The 18,917-nt window shown below is 33.4% G+C and overlaps 2 protein-coding genes across 2 annotated transcripts; one reads left to right on the top strand and one right to left on the bottom strand.

Moving 5' to 3' along the window:
* The first annotated feature begins 135 nt into the window (after nt 1–135).
* LOC120330090 (protein unc-93 homolog A-like) lies at nt 136–6,755 on the top strand. The gene is made up of 8 exons (XM_039396917.2): nt 136–255; nt 3,146–3,337; nt 3,579–3,766; nt 4,123–4,308; nt 4,390–4,558; nt 4,835–5,064; nt 5,405–5,639; nt 6,268–6,755. Exons 1-8 carry the CDS (start codon nt 141–143, stop codon nt 6,492–6,494), a joined length of 1,542 nt encoding a protein of 513 aa, XP_039252851.2. The 5' UTR covers nt 136–140; the 3' UTR covers nt 6,495–6,755.
* A 4,577-nt stretch (nt 6,756–11,332) lies between these two features.
* Nucleotides 11,333–15,494, bottom strand: LOC120329722 (protein unc-93 homolog A-like). The gene is made up of 7 exons (XM_039396501.2): nt 15,111–15,494; nt 14,658–14,845; nt 13,939–14,124; nt 13,686–13,854; nt 13,173–13,402; nt 12,488–12,722; nt 11,333–11,620 (listed from the first exon to the last, which is right to left on the bottom strand). Exons 1-7 carry the CDS (start codon nt 15,127–15,129, stop codon nt 11,394–11,396), a joined length of 1,254 nt encoding a protein of 417 aa, XP_039252435.2. The 5' UTR covers nt 15,130–15,494; the 3' UTR covers nt 11,333–11,393.
* Between the last annotated feature and the right edge of the window lie 3,423 nt (nt 15,495–18,917).

The following is an 18,917-nucleotide window of genomic DNA, read 5'->3' as shown; positions in this document are numbered from 1 at the left end:
TGCAGTCAAATTTCATTTATCGTTTAATCTGACAAGTATTTTGCGTCACAGCATAATAATAAATTCATATTGTAGCTTATTAACTTAAAATCATTTCATGAAATTTGTCATTCCTCAAAATCGCCACTATCATTTTCTATATGAGCATTACTGAAATGAAAAATAAAAAGACGACATCGGCGACGTTGAGACATCAAAAACGTACCTTCTATGCATGCTCGTTTGGATTTGCCACATACGTCGGTTCAACTGTCAGTGAGTATTTTCTTTTATTAAACAAGATAGTTCTCTCAGCTATCTACAATTTATTAGCTAAATCTGTGGATTCTAACCTACATATGTACATATGTATACATAGCTAGTGTTAAGCACTCCCTCTTTTATGGGTCGCGACTCGCGACCCCAAATTGGGTCGCTTTAAAATCTGCTTGAGTTGCTCGCTTTCTCAATTTTTATTGTATATTTTATATTTGATTTGTAAGTGTTGTTCAGTTGTATAAGTGGGAAGTATCACAGGGTAGAAACCAATTTATGCGCAAGACCTCGTTGATGGCAAACAAGTGCCGTTTTCTAACTTTGAAGTGATTTACGGGAAATTTAATGTAAAATGATTTTTGGGTATTAGTAATTCAATTTTCCAGCCTCAACTATTTGAGCATAACCTTGAGTCGCGGGACCTACCAAATTTTATTTTTGAAAAAATTCGGTCGCTTGAAAAAAAGGTTGGGAACCTCTAGAATATTACATATACCCGTCCCTTGCAAAAAATAATCATGTGATAGAATGAATTGATAACTGAACTGACTGAAGTGAATGCGTGAATAAAATTTTTCTGTTTAATCATTTCGTTTTATCTTCAAAATGTTTATTCCTAATGTTACGAGAATTGTGGCAAATATGGTATATATATATATTTGTTTTCATTTATACAAAGTCACATTTAACAACTTGTAATTGAAGACCGACGTGGTTTTCAAACTTACCTTGTGGACACAGTCACTAACTCCTTACTAGATGTTTTGGGTCTCCCAAAATATGATACAGATATAACCAAAAAGCTTTAGATTAAGTGAGTCCCAAACGTTTTCGTTAAATTCCTCTCTTCGCCTATTTTGCAACTTTTCTTTCCCCCCTCACTAGTCACTATGAATAAAAACCACTTTATATGTTCAGTCTCCAATCAATGGATCCTCAGTTAGTATCATGCATACGTTTTTGTTCAGTTTAATAGTACATAAATGAATATTAATATAGAATATTAGGAGTTGTACTACAATAAATATTGAGCAAAATTCCTCCCCGACAAAGACAAAATGTGTCCCTGGCGAGAAATTCCTTCACGGTTGGTAAATGTTACTTTAGAGCAATTTAAATGTAGCCTACTTTATTCCTATTTCGAAAACCACTTGCACGGTACTTTGCTCTATGTTAAGAAGCTCCACACTCTATACACCTGTATTTAATTTGTAAGTTCAGGGGAAATATTCTGCGCATTGATCTTCCTCATCATGTCCTGCTATGTTTGACTTTTATTTAAGTTCATAGTGACAACACCTTTAAATTTAATCTGATAATAAGATGTAGATATGTATATTTCTAGGCAACCCTTTTGCTAAGAGTGCAATGAATGAATGCAATTCACCACTAATCAAGTGAAATGGTTATTAGCTTGCTCGTGTATGCATGTAATATTTTCACAAAACTTGCAATAATACGGTCGGAAAATAGACACAGCATATTACTTAAACTTGTTTAAAATTAGGTAAATAGGACCGTCATCAAGAGTTAAACGTTTAATCGTATACGAATGCATGCAGTTTATTGTGAACTATTCGTTTTGATGCATTACCATCATAATCCGTCCACTTCATACATAGAATGAGTGAATGATTGAGATTTAAAAAAAGAACTGCTTGGAATATTTACATTTAAATTGATTTAATATCGGTTTACCAAAACCTATTTTTGTGCCATCTACTAGTGCTCAACTTTGCTCTTACCACTTCAGTGGTGAAGACACGAAAAGGACATCGGACATTGTAGCAAACGCAAATTTCACAAATATATTGATATTATATTTGACTAGCAGATTGGATTAGAAACTTTTTTTTATTTTTATTTTAGTGAATTATAGAGAACTTTTTAGCATGGGAGAACTTTTCAAGGAAGCCTCAAGTTGGACATCTTTTATATTACTTGTTTATCAAAGCCCATTTGTTGCTTATTTTTAGTTATATTAACAGCATATCTGTAATAACACAGGAGAATATGAAAATTCAAAACACACATATTTTCTACTGAGTTCAAATTTATTCGTCACAGTTTCGAGTCCTGATTTAGAAAAGATGTAGTTGAGATTATTGTTTCAGCCATAGGAGTTTGAATAATTGAATCTAGGCATATTTTGGGGTAAAAAGTAATCGAGGTAGAATTCTTTTAGTTTTGTAAATTTGTACCACCCCATGTCGTATACTTTTCTCTTCGTTCAATTGAATAAGTATAGCCTTTTGCTACTGGTCATGGATTCAATCACGTTTGCATCAGTGTCAACACTTGTTTACCAAATGCTGTTCAGCGGTACTTGTGAATAATATTTCTGTATTCAAAGGCATTTGTCGTTTGCTTTACATCTTGACCTATTATGCGGCCAAGATCAAAACGCTTTCACACAATTAAACGTTACGCTGTTGTATAATATTTGACAGTCTGTTAGTTGTATGATATTGCTTGTTAAGATAAAAATGATAATATTTGTCAAAAATATGATCGTTTTTCGATAAACCTGTTTGAAGTTTTAAAGTTCAATACATAGAGTGATCTTGGCACGCTCACTGCATTTTCTGAAACCTAGTTTTAACTACTGATGTTTGAATATAAGAATTTCCGAAGGTTAGTGTATACAATTACTGGGATTATATTTGACCTACGCTTATCGTTGTTTGCTTTACCACAAAAGCTGAAAAACAAAGCAGTCATTATATAAAATGCTAAAAATATGTATATACCTAAATTTAATATATTCCAGTTAACTTTGTCATTTTTAAATAGTGATTCACATCTATGACCTATTATTCAATGAAGTGGTCGTAAAACCGCATAACAGATCGAAAATCTTGCGTCAGTTTCAAATATTTATACTTGTCAGGTTTGGCGACGCTTCAGAGCAGTATCAATATCAAGAATGATCTCGGACCAAAAAGTCTCCTGATTTGTTTTTTGTGTGGCTTAGCCGGTATTATAACAGCGCCCTATACTTTGAAAAGGTTTGGTGCAAAAGCAACGTTAATTACTGGGGAAGTCATAGCATCATTCTTTACAATAGCGAACTTTTATCCAAGTAAGATTCATTTATTCAAGTATTTACTAGTTAAGAGACTCTTACGTGCTACAACATATTGAAATCAATAATGAAACTGATTCTGGTCGTCGTTATATTTTTACAAATTCAAACATGCTGTTCCAAATACAAATAGTTTCGAATTTCAATCTTATTTTGTAAGTCGCGAGATATATAGTAAACACGAGTGAGTATCGGCACCGAAACAATTTCACAAATGAATAGTGTGTTTCAATTCCAGGATGGTTTACCATGTATCCGACAGCAGCTTTAACAGGATTGATGTCATCATCATTAACGTGGTCGGCAAGTGCAGTAATTGTTCACAATGTGGCTACTGCTGATCTGAAGAATAAAATTGGAAAACAAGCTGATATTGCCAATCAAAAATATTTTGGAATATATTTAGGAATTGTCGCGTTTGGACAGGTAAGTCGTTTATATTTATGGAGAGGTTATGGTCACTTTGAATAAGTCATATTTCATTGCTCTCAAATAAATTCACACGTGCTTGAGAACTATGAACATTATGACGTATGCATATATATACTCTCCTATCTAAGAAATCTTCAAGTTTGCAATTGTAATTTAGCAGATGTAAAAATATTGCCATGTCTCATATAAATTGTATTTGAATAATACCAACTACTAAATGAATCCATCTCAACCTACGTTTGCAATTGCAAAAATCTTCTTTGTCCAACAATACCGAGTCATACACGTACAAACATAGTTTATAGATCTTGAAAGTTTTTGTAAATTCTGTATAATATTCTCGTTTTCAGATTTTTTCTAATGGTATCACCGTTTTGATTCTTGAGTTTGTCAATGATGATCTATTCAAATTTAATCACAAGTCAGTGGACATCAATATTGATAGTAATTTAACACCAACTACACAAGCTCCACAAAACAAAACTAATAATTCGTCTGTTATTGATATTTCACAATGCGCGGCGAAAGATTGTCCGGTTAGTATATTCATTAAAATTACTCCATTTCGATTTTGATCATTAGTCTTTATTAGAAACATTTTTCTACTTTGCTTTCAGGCTGAATATGCATACAGTAATTCTACCAAACTTGATGTATTCATACCAGACGATTCTTCTAGATACGTACTGTTTGGCTGGTATTTACTCATGCAACTAGGAGCCGTCTTAATGCATTCAATTGCGATGGATTCAATCCCAGTTGATACTTATAGAAAGAATATGATCAGTAAGAAACATAATTGCTGGCGATCTGTAACCTCAGTCCAATGAAAATTTGCGTTGATTTAGTGTGCTTAATGAAAGTAATAGGTTATGATGACAGAAATGATTGGTAATACCTGATGTTGGATGTTGTGTGATTTCAGTATTTAATTTTTGTTGTATTTCATTTCATAGTCCCATTTGTTAATTTATATCTTCTCATTATATCAATAGGTATTTACGAAGGTAACTATTGACTTAGTTCGACATGTTTCCAAATAGAATTATTTTTTACATACAGCTAACAAAAACGAAGAACAGTCGCCCACTCGAAAACCATTATTGAACAAACCAGGGGAAGAAAATGATTGCTCGGCTTTGTTTGCACCAATAAAAATATCAATTGTGCATCTAACTTCTTTGCAAGGAATACTTTCTGCGCCGGTTTATCTGTTATATGGATTATCGATTTCATTTATTTGGTCAGAGTTTAGTCGTGCCTACGTTTCGTGCGTGGTTGGACTAAGCCAGGTGTGTTTGGAAAAATATCATGATATCATTACCTTTTTTCCTCGCAAATTCAGCAATGTTTGACTGATGTTCGGGGGGACCCATTTATTTCTGCGGCAAATATTTCAAGTCAGATCAAGCAAAGTCAATTTTTCAACTCACAATAATTATAATATTATATTATAAATAATTTTGTTCTTACAGATATAGAAGTTACACACAGTACAAGGCATTTTATTAAATTTTGATATATCTTTCAGACTTCAGCAGACTGATTTTATTAAACCTATTTGGCCCCATTTTTTCGTTATGCCCGTCAAAATTCGTTAATTGAAACAAGACGTTCGTTTTATTATTTCAGGTTGGACTAACAAGTGCGCTGGTCGACTTGCTATCACTTACTATATCTATGATAATATCAAGATGTGCTTCGAATTTTGGAATGTTTTACATTTTCCTCTTTGGTATGTGTTACGACATTGCATTGTACGTTGCTATTCTGTTCTGGGTTCCAACACCTCCAACTTCATATCTTGTCTACATATTTGCTTCACTTTTTGGAGTCACTCATGCAGTCAGAAGAAATACACAATATCGTAAGATTTTTTTTTACTTGTGGTATTTTTAGGTATGGCTGTCAAAATATCCCAGCCTCTAAAATAGTTCGAAATTATTTCCTTTTTGTGTTTATTTTAAAGTGAGTCGCACTTTTATACATCGAGCTGGGGAACGGTCCTCAAAATTAAACCGGTGCCAGTTGTCAAAACTTTATCAATTTCAGTCAGTGGGTTCACGTGTTATATTAATGTAATCACGAAAGACTATAAACCACTCAAAAATCCAATCATTTTAAGTTAAAGATTCCGTAACTAAAACAATAAATCGTTTTTTGCTTCAGTTCAGATATTCGAAAAAATTAAATGTTTAGCAGTTATTTGCCGAAAGAAACTGAGTGATTGTGAAACTCGAAGCAATTTTAGGAAATGCAATGCTGATAATTAAAATATAGATTCTTGATTTCATAGTTGCTGGAAGATTGGCAACTTCAAACCGTTAGGCTTTTGCTGGGCCTGTAAACCCTATTTGACGAACCGTCAAATGTCTATTTATGTTATGAGACCAAAAAGTAGGATTATCAGTAATTTGACAAAGACTTATTTTATGAAAATCTAATATATATGGACATATATATCGCCGAACCATTACGATTTTTTTGTGTTTCAGTAACAACATCTGCTCTATGTCCAGATAAAGATGTAGGGTTCACCATACAGAATGTTCTTGGTGGAATAGGCCTGATGATGACTTATGCTTGGACAACTGCTTTCTGTGTTTATGTTAAAATATATATCATGATGGGATCAGTGGTTGTCACAACAGTACTTTGGATAATAGCCAATACAATACACCGCAAAATGAAATTAACGAATGATTCAAAAAACTACTCTTAGACATACATAACAGGTTCACAAACATTTGATTTTTCCTATCATTTTATTAAGTAACGTATACATATTCCAAATTCGATGTTTGCGTGCGTACAATATAAAGCATATAAAGCAGGAATGAGCAAGGTTTTTTAACCGAGCTCAAAAAATTCTGCCCACCTAATTGGGCGGGCCATGTTAGTGTGACGTAAAATAGTTACATTTTATGAACAATATTTACCTTGTTACGAAGCAAATTTGAAAAACAATAAGCCTCGTGTCAAACTAAATTTAACCGTAATCTTAACAAACTCCAACAGGTCAGATTTGGCCCACGGGCGTACTTTGCCAATGTCTGATATAAAGGGTTCTATCAAAAAGAAATGACGAAACGCGACAGGCGAGGTGCCAAAAATTGCGCTACAAAATATTGATCGACTTGAAGCTGTTGTTGTTCCGCGTCTGAGTTTCATTAAGAATCAATCAATTGACAACATTGTGCCATAATTTAAAATTGATAATACGAGCATTTGCTCATCTATAAAGAACTTCAACAAGCCTTAGCATTGTGTATATAGCATTCTTTGCATCGTCCAATTTGGATGACGTGTGTTTCCGGCCTTCGTTCGGGAGTTGAAATATAGTGTGTTTGTCACGTTCTTATGATTCGTACTGCTTCTGGATTCGATTGGATTGTGCAACTTTGAAATATACGAACATTTGGCATTACAATACATTGTGTGTTTCTTGACCTCTGAAGGAGTCAGTTGGGGTCAGTTTACTCCTCTAACTTGTGTTTTATAACACGGTGGTAAGAACGCTCAGATAGGCTCAATTCTCTGCCCTTTCATTTTATTGATACCGACGTGATCAATAGGCAATCAACTTCATTTCAACAACTGACCAGATTTATGAGAATGTTAATCCATATAACAGGTAAATTGGTGCGGAAAAAGTTTCTTTCAATGACTTAAGATAAATAACGGATATTTTTAATGGCTTGAACAACCAGTGCACATTTTCTTTTGACTTGTTTAATAAGGTTTGGATTGGATATTCTTATTGGTTTTTTGAAGAAAGTGTTAAAACAAAATTATTTCATGACACAATATGAAAAAACGAAAAAATCGGGGAAAAAGACTGATCAGCCGAACGAAATTTGGTCATAATTCCAAACCTTGCTTGAATGTTCAAAAGCATTCAATGTTAAACTAAGTAATACCATTATTGCTGGGTGAAAGCTCCAGTCGCCGAACTCTGTTTAATATTTGTAATGCAATTGAATTATAATTTCGAAAGTTTTGCAGGATATATATTTTAATCTGATATAATGCAATAATAAAGCTTAAATTACAATTTGCTAATTTTAATATAAAAAATGGAATTTTGCACGTTTTAGTGAGTTTTTGATGATTTTGGCATGTTTTAGCTTGATAAATGACAAATAATGATCAATGTGTTTGGACAATAAAAGTGTTTGTTTTGTATAGCCCACTCTTTGCACTATTGGGGCCCGCAAACAATACGAAAATAATAGTGTGGCCCGCGAAGCCGTCAACCTTGGACCACCCTGAACTAGAGGATTGAACTAAAGTGAAGCCAAAAAACATTTGACGACCCTTTTCCTGAAATTCTGCAATAATAGGTGTCATTTTGTGTGGGATTTAAGTTTTTACTAGATTGGAATGAATCGACAGAACATTCAGGACATGCATGATAATACTGTCTCAATCTCAATATTTCGCCATCATATTAATTGCTATATCCGGAAATTTATACCAAAAAGTTAGTTACCAGCGTGAAATATTTGTGAAAAGAGTACATTACGACACTGTTTCATTACTTCACTGAAATAACGAAAATTGCAATATAAAGGAAAATAATTACTAACATAAGTACGTCTTATGGAACATAAATAGGGTAACTAATTATTTATCGTGAGAAAAATTGAAAGCTTGTTGCCTCCTGAACGGTGTGCATGTATTTTTCAATTAAATTATTGCCAACTTATAGCTTCTGTTCCTAAATGGAGGCTTGAACGTTAGTGAACAATTAAACAATAGCTATGGATGTAATTTTCTCTCTATACAATCTCCGAATATCAAATACACAACATTGAATATTGCAAGGAAACAATATTTATATCCTACGTTAAACATTCTTTAGTTTAAATTAAATGACTTTTCGTGTCCTTCCGGAAACGGATGTGTACCAGATATCAGATTTCAAAATATTCTTTGTGATTAATTTAGAATAAATTTTATTTTTAGAACACGCCGTTTTTGAAAATACAAAGTTATATCGCAAGACAATGCGTTTGTTACATTCATTTTGCACTCCCGATAAAATACATATTTTTCAGAATTCAAATCGCCGGTGAATCCGTTCCTATCGTCCAAGCTCAACACACGTTTGGCCGCGTGTCGTGCGGTAATTTAGTCGACGATAAATTGAATAGGTTGTCACAGGTGGCGAAGGCAGTTTTTCCATCCGGCCATATACTATTGGAGGACATGATGCAAAATTATTATATAACGATAATAACTGAAAACTTGAAAAAGTGTATCATACTCATACGCATGTTGTTTCAACATAGTATTTAGGGATCATATTAGTTTTGAACAATTCAAGGCAAAAGGCATTCAATTAAATTCTTTTATTCCATTGTCATATTTGGTCACAAATAAAACACAATCAATTGTCCTATTTTCAAATTGTAATCCATCATTATGGTGGGAGAATTCCCAAATTTGAATAACAATATAAATAGAATAGGATTCGGTATTCTGGATTCGATTTAAATAATCTAGAATAGTTATAGAAGTATCCTATACTGCCCATTCCAACATATAGGCGTAAAATTAGTTAACAACAGTCAGACAGTATTTCCTGATTTCATCTTTTAGCATAACAACAGCATTCACTCCTCGCTACTTTCAGAGCATGGCAATACTTGCCAATATCTTATCATATCTCCTCAAATATACTGTCAGACTAATCTAAATATATCTAGATGAACAATAAATTAATCTAGAAAATATTCTAACATCTAAATCATACGAAAATAATCTAAATTTAGATTGAAATAATTCAAAAGACCCCACATAACAGAAAACAAACGACATAAAACGGTGAAATGAATTTATCAATTCATTTACATAGCATTTTTAAATGTGAAACAATAAAATATATACAATAAATAGAATATGTAAAATATTTAATCATATTTTAATTATGTTTAACACAATTCTGTTAATTTTTGGGGCGCACTTACCAAATCGACGCTTCTTTTGGGAATGAGAGAGGGTAACAATGTGACAAAATTATAAAAATGTAAAATTGATCTTGAATTTCAAAGTAACAGCGAACATTGGCTTGTTTACGAACAGTTGCGTGTATTATCTTTGCAAAATATACATGCAAAGTGTGTTGCATTTAAGTAACGGTTACTTAGTAACCTGTATGCAGTAATAATTAGGATGCGACGTCATCAAATTTGCCAACTGAAGTGTTGAATTTGTAAATTCCGTAAATACAACTAATTGTGTGTGACTTTCCCGGTAATGATTTCAGCTTTAATAGTGGTATTGTTATGTTGCAAAATAAAACAAGAAAACGATAAAAATTAAAATAAATTAATTATATTTAGTTCCTACCTCTCCACTCGATAGCTTCAGGGAAGCGGTCTGAGAAGGGTATAAAACAATCTTATGTTATACATAAGAATATTTACCATTTTTTAGACTGTACTTATTTATGCAGTATGCTGATACTGCTAAAAATATTTGACTAAAAATACACAACAAAGGATTCGGTTGTGACGTAATAATGGATGATTTCATGGTAAGGCGTTCGTGTATCTTCGACGTAAAAGAAGAATGCAAGACGAATATGTTTATCCAAAACATGCTAAATCGTAGTTTGCAAGTTATTTTTTTCTTGAAATTCACAATGCGAAAAGAGTCGCATGAAACCGGAGCAAAGGCCGCATGCGGCGATACATACAAATGTCCTGTGATTTAGTATTGCATGTACTACAAATGTATTGTATATTGTATAAAAAGAAATTCTATAACAATTCGTGCACTTTCTAACCGTTATTTAAATTTTGGTTTGTGAACTTATTTAGCAAAACACGACTAATTTCTACTATAACAATGTAAGGCACCTAAAAAGAAGTAATGGTATTAGTCTTCAAACAAACAACGTATGTTTGACTTCCAATGTGATTTTTATGTTGCATTGTTTTAAAATCGAATGTTGATACTCGAGAAATACCTTATGAGCGTGATTTCCGAAATTCATTATCTAATGCCTTTTTTTTACAAAATAATTTTGACATGAAAACAAAGAATAATTTTAATCCTGGATAGTTATTTGAGTTCGTAAAATTGCTATTCAAGTCAGCTCATATTATCATTGAGGTTTATCGCGCACCATGTGCGACGGGTATCCCAGAATGATAAATCATAGCAACGTCAATAGCAATGATAAGTCATAGCAACGATTTCAATCCTAATTAGGTTTTCAGCTGGTATTCTCTCAGCCGCAATAGATCATCAACAAGAACGTCATCTGACAACCACTCCAGGCATCTCGAGCGATAACAAATCGGTTAACAGCTCATTTTCCACATTGTAATATTTATATATCCCTCATAGGCTATCCGTTATGTGTTCAAGCACTCTCTGAATTTACTTTAACTCAAGATAAATATGGAAATTCTAAGAGGCACAACATGCAACACCCATCGACGACTCTGAAGAACCAGATTAAACAATCGCAGTGAAGTTGATATCTAGATCATTTCTCAGTGAAAACTCTTGAAAACTCTTCATATAGCAAGCACGCAAACACCGAAATTAGGATATATATATACATACTCGGTTTATTAAAATAGGAAACAACGAATATTATATATGGCTAAGACTGATTTTTTGAATTATCCGTTAATTTCTTTTTGTGGTGTATTCTATTGGAAAATACCCAAAGTACTGTTGTGACAACCACTGATCCTATCATAATATATATTTTAACATAAACGCAGAAAGCAGTTGTCCAAGCATAAGTCATCATCAGGCCTATTCCGCCAAGGACATTCTGTATCGTGAACCCTACATCTTTATCTGGACATAGAGCGGATGTTGTTACTGAAACACAAAAAATTGTAAAGATTCGGCGATATATAGGTCTATGTATTTTTTCATAAAATGAACCTGTCAAAGTACTAATAACCGTAATGCTCGGTCCCATAAAATAAATTAGGGTTTGATGGCTCGTTAAATATGGTATCGGGGCCCAACAAAACCTCAACGGTTGGAAAGTTGCCTTGTTCAATCTTACAGCAACTGTGGTATTGAGAAATTATAATTTAATTATCAATCCTGCGGGCTAATTAAATAAACTTGCCTGGAGTTCACCATTATTTTGGCAAATAAGGCCGAATAGGTAACTCTATAAAATCTGAACCGAGACAATAAATCATATATTTATTGTTGAAGTGACGGAAACTCTATCTCAAAATTGCAGGATTTCGAGATGTTTCGTGATTTTCAATATAACCCGTAAACCTACCGATTGGTATTGATAAAAAAATCAAATCATATAAGTATAATAATGCCAGAAAGGGTGTTTATTTGAAAATCCATATCTAAGGAAATGCTGACCAACTGGTGGTATTTTTGACCACTGGCAAAGGCCTATCTAAAGGGCCGGTTTAGAGTCCGCCGGTGAGAGACATTTTCAAAAACAAATTAACAGATACTACAACCCCACGTAAAGGAGATAATTTTGTAATATCTTCCGTATTTAATAATATTTACTGAAATATTTCAAAACAAGTCAGAATATCACATGTATTTATTTCCATTACAATACATGTGTTACATTTGGCGCACTTGCATTGTTTAGGGTACAATTGAAAGTTTACAACAACAGCAATGCTTCGAACTGTTTCAGGAGCTGAAATTTATATTTATAAGGTAATACCAAAATTATCATGAGTAAAAAAAACTTACGATATTGTGTATTCCTTCTAACTGCATGAGTGACTCCGAAAAGTGAAGCAAAAATGTAGACAAGATATGAAGTGGAAGGTGTTGGAACCCAGAACAGAGTAGCAACGTACAATGCAATGTCGTAACACATACCAAAGATGAAAATGTAAAACCTTCCAAAGTTTGAGGCACATTTTGATATTATCATAGATACAGTAAGTGATAGCAAGTCGACCAGCGCACTTGTTAGTCCAACCTGAAATATAAAAAGACATCTCATTACTATTTGACGCCATATGGGTTGAAGTGTGAAATGTATATCGAACATTTAGAAGTGCCTTGTACCGGGTGCAACTTCAATACAAGTGTAATAAGATTATTTTATTTTATATCGAAATAAGTGTACGTCGAAAACTTAACTTCTATTGAGCTCTAAACACTAATAAGCAGTAATAAAATATGCAAACATATCAACATTTGTGGTTGTGCAAGCGAAATATTTTTTTAAGAGCATGGTTTCTCTTCCTCATTGGATAGTAAGTTTGTTATTTCAATACCGTATATTTGACATTTCATTTGGAGGCTAGGGGTTATCTTGCAAACATTTGTCGTAGAAATGTATGAGTCACTTCAAACCCGGTCAATCATTACTAGTTTTTTTGAGAAAAATGTTATGATATCATGATATTTTTCTAAACAAACAAACCTGGCTTATCCCAACCACACACGAAACGTAGGCACGACTAAACTCTGACCAAATAAATGAAATCGTTAATCCATATAACAGATAAACCGGCGCAGAAAGTATTCCTTGCAGAGACGTTAAATGCAGAATGAATATTTTTATTGACGCGAACAAAGCAGAGCAGTCATTTTCTTCTTTTGGTTTGTCTAGTAATGGTTTTCTAGTGGGAGACTCTTCTTCATTTTTGTTGGCTGTATGTAGAAAGAATTCTATTTACAAATCATGCAGAACTCAGTTAATAGTTGCATTCTCAAATATATATTGGTATAATAAGAACAGTTGCATTAACAAATGCAATTATAAAAAGAAATGAAACAAAAATTCAATACTGAAATCACACAACATCAAACATTAGGTATTACCAACCATGACTGTCATCGTATCCATATTACAATTATTATGAAACATACACACCAAATAATCGGAAATATACTTTGGCTGGGGTTACAGACAGCCATCAATTTTGATTCTTACCGATTATATTCTTTCTATAATTATCAACTGGGATTGAATCCATCGCTATTGAATGCAGTAAAACGGCTCCTAGTTGCATGAATAGATACCAGCCCAACAGTACGTATCTAGAAGAATCGTCTGGTATGAATACATCGAGTTTGGTAGAATCACTGTATGCATATTCAGCCTGAAAGCAGAGTAGAAAAAGTTTCTGATAATAACTAATAATCAAAATCGAAATAGATTAATTTCAATTAATTAATATACTAACCGGACAATCTCTTGCCGCACATTGAGAAATATCAATAACTGACGAATTAGTAGTTTTGTATTGCGGAGCTTGTGTAGTTAGTGTTAAATTAATATCAAAATCGGTTTCCACTGTTTTATGATTAAGTCCTAATAAATCGTCATTGACAAATTCAAGAATCAGACCGGTGACACCATTAGAAAAAATCTGAAAATAGGAATATTATACAAATATTCTAGTGCTGATGAAATGGCAGATTTGCAAAAACTTCTAAAGATTATAAACAATGTTTGAACATCTATGACTTGGCAACCATGGCCGACAAAGAACATGTTTTGCGATTGCAAACGTAGGTTTAGAACTTTAGATGAATTCATATCATATACATTCCTAACATTTGGTAATTGGTATTATTCAAATGCAATTTATTAGAGACATGACAATATTTTACATGTGTTAAATTTGAATTGCAAACTTAAAAAATTGGGTGCTCCAGAAGTATGTCTACCAAGATGGCGCACAACCTGAACATAGTATGTGTACCAGATGAGGTATCAGGTTGTGCGTCATCTTGGTACACATACTTCAGGAGCGCGAAAAAATTTCCTAGGTAGTAGAGTATATATATACATTATATGTTCGTAGCTATTGAGCACAATTTATTTGAGAATATTGAAATATGACATATTTAGAGAAATCAGAACTGCGGCCTCGCCTGTACCTAAATATGAACAACTCACCTGGCCAAACGCGACAATTCCTAAATATATTCCAAAATATTTTTGAGTGGCAATATCAACTTGTTTTCCAATTTTATTCTTCAGATCAGCAGTAGCCACTTTGTGAACAATTACTGCACTTGCCGACCATGTGAACGATGATGACGTCAATCCTGTTAAAGCTGCTGTCGGATACATGGTAAACCATCCTGGAATTAAAGCACAATTTAAATTTGTGGAATTGTTTCAGCGCCAATACTGACATGGGTTTACCACATATCTAGCGACCACATCTACCACATCTACGATACAGAATAAGATAAAAAGAAGTCGAAAGTTTTTGCATTTTGAACAGCAAGTTTGAATTAGTTAAATTAGAACGACCAGAAACAGTTTCATTATTGACTTAAATATGTTGTAGCACGTAAGAGTCTCTTAATTAGAAAATACTTTGTCGTTAAAAATTAATCTTACTTGGATAAAAGTTTGCCATCTTATAGAATGATGCTATGATTTCCCCAGTAATTAACGTTGCTTTTGCACCAAACCTTTTCAAAGTAAAGGGCGCTGTTATGATACCGGCTAAGCCACACAAAAAACAAATCAGGAGACTTTTTGGTCCGAGATCATTCTTGATATTTATACTGCTCTGAAGTGTTGCCAAACCTGACAAATAACATATATATATAATAGAACTGACGCAAGGTAGAATGAAATCATCTCGTCGGGGTTCTTGATTTGTTATGAAGTTTCACGACCACTTCACTGAAAAATAGGTTATAAAGGGGTTAATCAGTCTTAATGACAATTCAAAGTCAATCCAAGTGTATAGCTCATATTTTGTAGTTAAGCAAACAAGGATAACCTAGGTCAAATTTAATATCAGTAATTGTAAACACTCATCTCCAGAAATTATTAAATTTAAACATCAGTAGTCGAAACTAGGCTTCAGAAAATACAGTGAACGTGCCGAGTTCGTACTATTCATCGAACTTTAAAACTTTAGGTCAGTTAAATAGGTTTATCGAAGAACGACTATACTATTGACAAATTCCATCATTTTTATCTCAGAAAGTAATATCATACAACTAATAGACTGTCAAATGATGTATAACAGTGTAACGCTCAATTGTATGAAAGTGTTTCAATCTTGAAGTTGCAATAAGTCAAAATTTAAAGCAAACAACTCATGCGCTTGAAAGTTTTCCATGACCTAGAAAACCTAGTTTTCTATGCTAGGAACAATATTGTTTGGTTACCTTCATAAACTAACTGGTTCTCAGCACGCGTCGCGACATAGCTGCACTGGTAAACGTTGTGTTCTGACTTCTGAGTAATATGGTTATAGTGAACTGAATCGGCGTGATGATGTGCTCTTTGTCTCAGATATTTGGCGTCAGCTGGTTATTTTATTAATACTGAAGCGCAAAGCTGGTGGGCATAACTTTTTGACGAGATGGGGATTTTAATGTTTCATGCCAAACAAACAACGAAAGGCACCTTTGGACTTGCTGATGGCAACATTTACAACAAAGCATTTGGTTGCATTAGTAGTTACAGGCTTTAATTTTTTTTTTTTTTTTAAAGGTCCACGTTGTGGATTCATAACAGTTTTGTTAAAATAAATAAATGATGAAAAAATAATAATCATAGAACATAGTTACATATAATAAACAAATATATTCGTAAACATCATTCAGTATTATCCAGCCATTCATATTATTCCATTGTTGATTCCAGATAAAGTTTCCCATGTTTATCAGTAAATATACATTAATTTATATGTTTTTAATTTATAGCAGAAAAATAAAAATTTATACAATTAGTCATAGATTCTTACAAATTATGTCTAGTTCTTTTATAAAACTAGGATTATGTCTGAGTTGTTCTATATTTTTCCTTGCTAAAAAGGAGACATTATTTACACTTGGATTAACTTTTTCAAAAATTACTGCATTAAGTTCTAACCATATTTTATATCTTGCAGTACACAGAAGAAGTATGACTGCATTACGTTCAACTAGTGATGAATGTGAAAAACACTGATTATTTAGTTCTAGTGAAATACATGTTTTATAAATATTTTTTAACTCGCAATTGTTTATTTTTAATACGACAGAAAAAACATAATCATATACATTTTGTGTAAATGCACAGTTCCAAAATAAATGAGATAGAAATTCTGGTTCTTGAGAACAAAGTACACATAAATCATTTCCAGTAATATGTCTAATCCTTGGTTTAACTTTTAGTGAAAGAATGTCCCACATAAGTTTATAATTGAAAGTTTTTATATTATTAGCCAATATTTTACCATGTATGTTTGAACAAGCTCCTTCCAAACTACCATCTCTGAGAAACACTATTCTGTCACCCCTCTTCAAATTATCAACTATTTTATTATAAATTATTCGATGACAATTTTTAACGATAAAAAAGTGTCTTTAAAACCGGTCCAAGTCAAGGGATCAATAAATATAGACATAGTTTATTTTGAAACCTCTTTCAAAAGGAAAGGCAATATTTACCCAGATAAATACAATGACATATTAACAGAAACTTCGGGAAAGCAGACAAAACCTAAAATAAGGTTTTAAACGTTACTATGAAGAAAGGAAAGGTAATGCAAAGATAAGGACATGCGTCGCTCACTCATAGATATATATGCTGCTAGACTTCTACTGCTTGAACATATATGCAACACGCCGCGGTTTCTTGGAAGCAAAATGCTCAATAACGCGCTGATTAAAGTCATGCATCCCAGAAATAACGTCTCTGTGAATGGATAAAACAGCCAAGGAATTTAATCCATCTTGCTTCATTGTGTTTCTGATATACGTTTTAATACGCCTCAGCGTGCTGAATGTTCGCTCTGCGTCGGCGGAAGAAATAGGCGTCGTCAAAATGATGTCCAGAAATTTTGCAGACGCCGCAAAGATAGTTACTAGAGTGTTATCTATGAGGAACCTTAGAGCGCGCAAGTTGATGTGGTGTTCAAAAAAGTTTGATTGGTGTATATACATCGCAATTCATTTTCCAATTTACCCACATTTATCATGGGGTAAAATTTGGAGACAGTAGCCAACAAATGGATGGGAAATTGACGTGCAAATTTTGAAATATTTTTGGGGTTCATCAAAGAGAACGCGGCAAGGTGTTCAGTGCGCAGACGATCGCCTATTTGATTCACCAGAATGTCACAGCATTCCTTTGCAGACAAAATCAAACGCTGCGTTGTTTGCCCGCGGCGTAAAGAAGCACTCCATGTGTCGTCGTATTTTATTGTTTCCCTGATACGAGATACAGCATCGCAGAAGTCTGAAATACACGACTGCACAGACGCTCCATCCATTAGCCTTGACTGCAATGCGCCGTATAAGACATCCACTTGATAGAATATTGTGGAGGAAAAAGCGAGAAAAAATGAAAACTCACCATCTTCTAGCAGACGCTTTAGACCTGCCGCCTCCCTCACAGAGCGTTCGTCCCAAACCGGAGAACTCGGAATGCCATTGAAACACTCAATGAGCTCAGACCTAATTTCGGACACGCCCTGCACCACGCGTGATTGGAAGTTTCAACGTGTTGGTGCACAAGCTGGGAGACGGCGGGTACATATCTGGCGAAGGAGGTCAGAGCGCTTCGGCGAAACGGAAAAAAATGAAGAAAACCCCGAAACATTTGCAACCATATTTTATATCTTGCAGTACACAGAAGAAGTATGACTGCATTACGTTCAACTAGTGATGAATGTGAAAAACACTGATTATTTAGTTCTAGTGAAATACATGTTTTATAAATATTTTTTAACTCGCAATTGTTTATTTTTAATACGACAGAAAAAACATAATCATATACATTTTGTGTAAATGCACAGTTCCAAAATAAATGAGATAGAAATTCTGGTTCTTGAGAACAAAGTACACATAAATCATTTCCAGTAATATGTCTAATCCTTGGTTTAACTTTTAGTGAAAGAATGTCCCACATAAGTTTATAATTGAAAGTTTTTATATTATTAGCCAATATTTTACCATGTATGTTTGAACAAGCTCCTTCCAAACTACCATCTCTGAGAAACACTATTCTGTCACCCCTCTTCAAATTATCAACTATTTTATTATAAATTATTCGATGACAATTTTTAACGATAAAAAAGTGTCTTTAAAACCGGTCCAAGTCAAGGGATCAATAAATATAGACATAGTTTATTTTGAAACCTCTTTCAAAAGGAAAGGCAATATTTACCCAGATAAATACAATGACATATTAACAGAAACT

This window comes from Styela clava, chromosome 12 (assembly GCF_964204865.1).
Source record: "Styela clava chromosome 12, kaStyClav1.hap1.2, whole genome shotgun sequence".
NCBI classification, from domain to species: Eukaryota; Metazoa; Chordata; class Ascidiacea; order Stolidobranchia; family Styelidae; genus Styela; species Styela clava.
This window is presented reverse-complemented; position numbering and strand designations above follow the sequence as displayed.

Coding starts and splice junctions, on each gene's coding strand:
- LOC120330090 (XM_039396917.2), top strand. CDS start 141: ATGAGCATTACTGAAATGAAAAATAAAAAGACGACATCGGCGACGTTG. Junction 3,767..4,122: donor GAATTGTCGCGTTTGGACAG/GTAAGTCGTTTA, acceptor TCTCGTTTTCAG/ATTTTTTCTAATGGTATCAC. Junction 4,559..4,834: donor TTATAGAAAGAATATGATCA/GTAAGAAACATA, acceptor TTTTACATACAG/CTAACAAAAACGAAGAACAG.
- LOC120329722 (XM_039396501.2), bottom strand. Junction 13,855..13,938: donor GTGCGGCAAGAGATTGTCCG/GTTAGTATATTA, acceptor CTCTGCTTTCAG/GCTGAATATGCATACAGTGA. Junction 11,621..12,487: donor TAGAAGGAATACACAATATC/GTAAGTTTTTTT, acceptor TTTGTGTTTCAG/TAACAACATCCGCTCTATGT.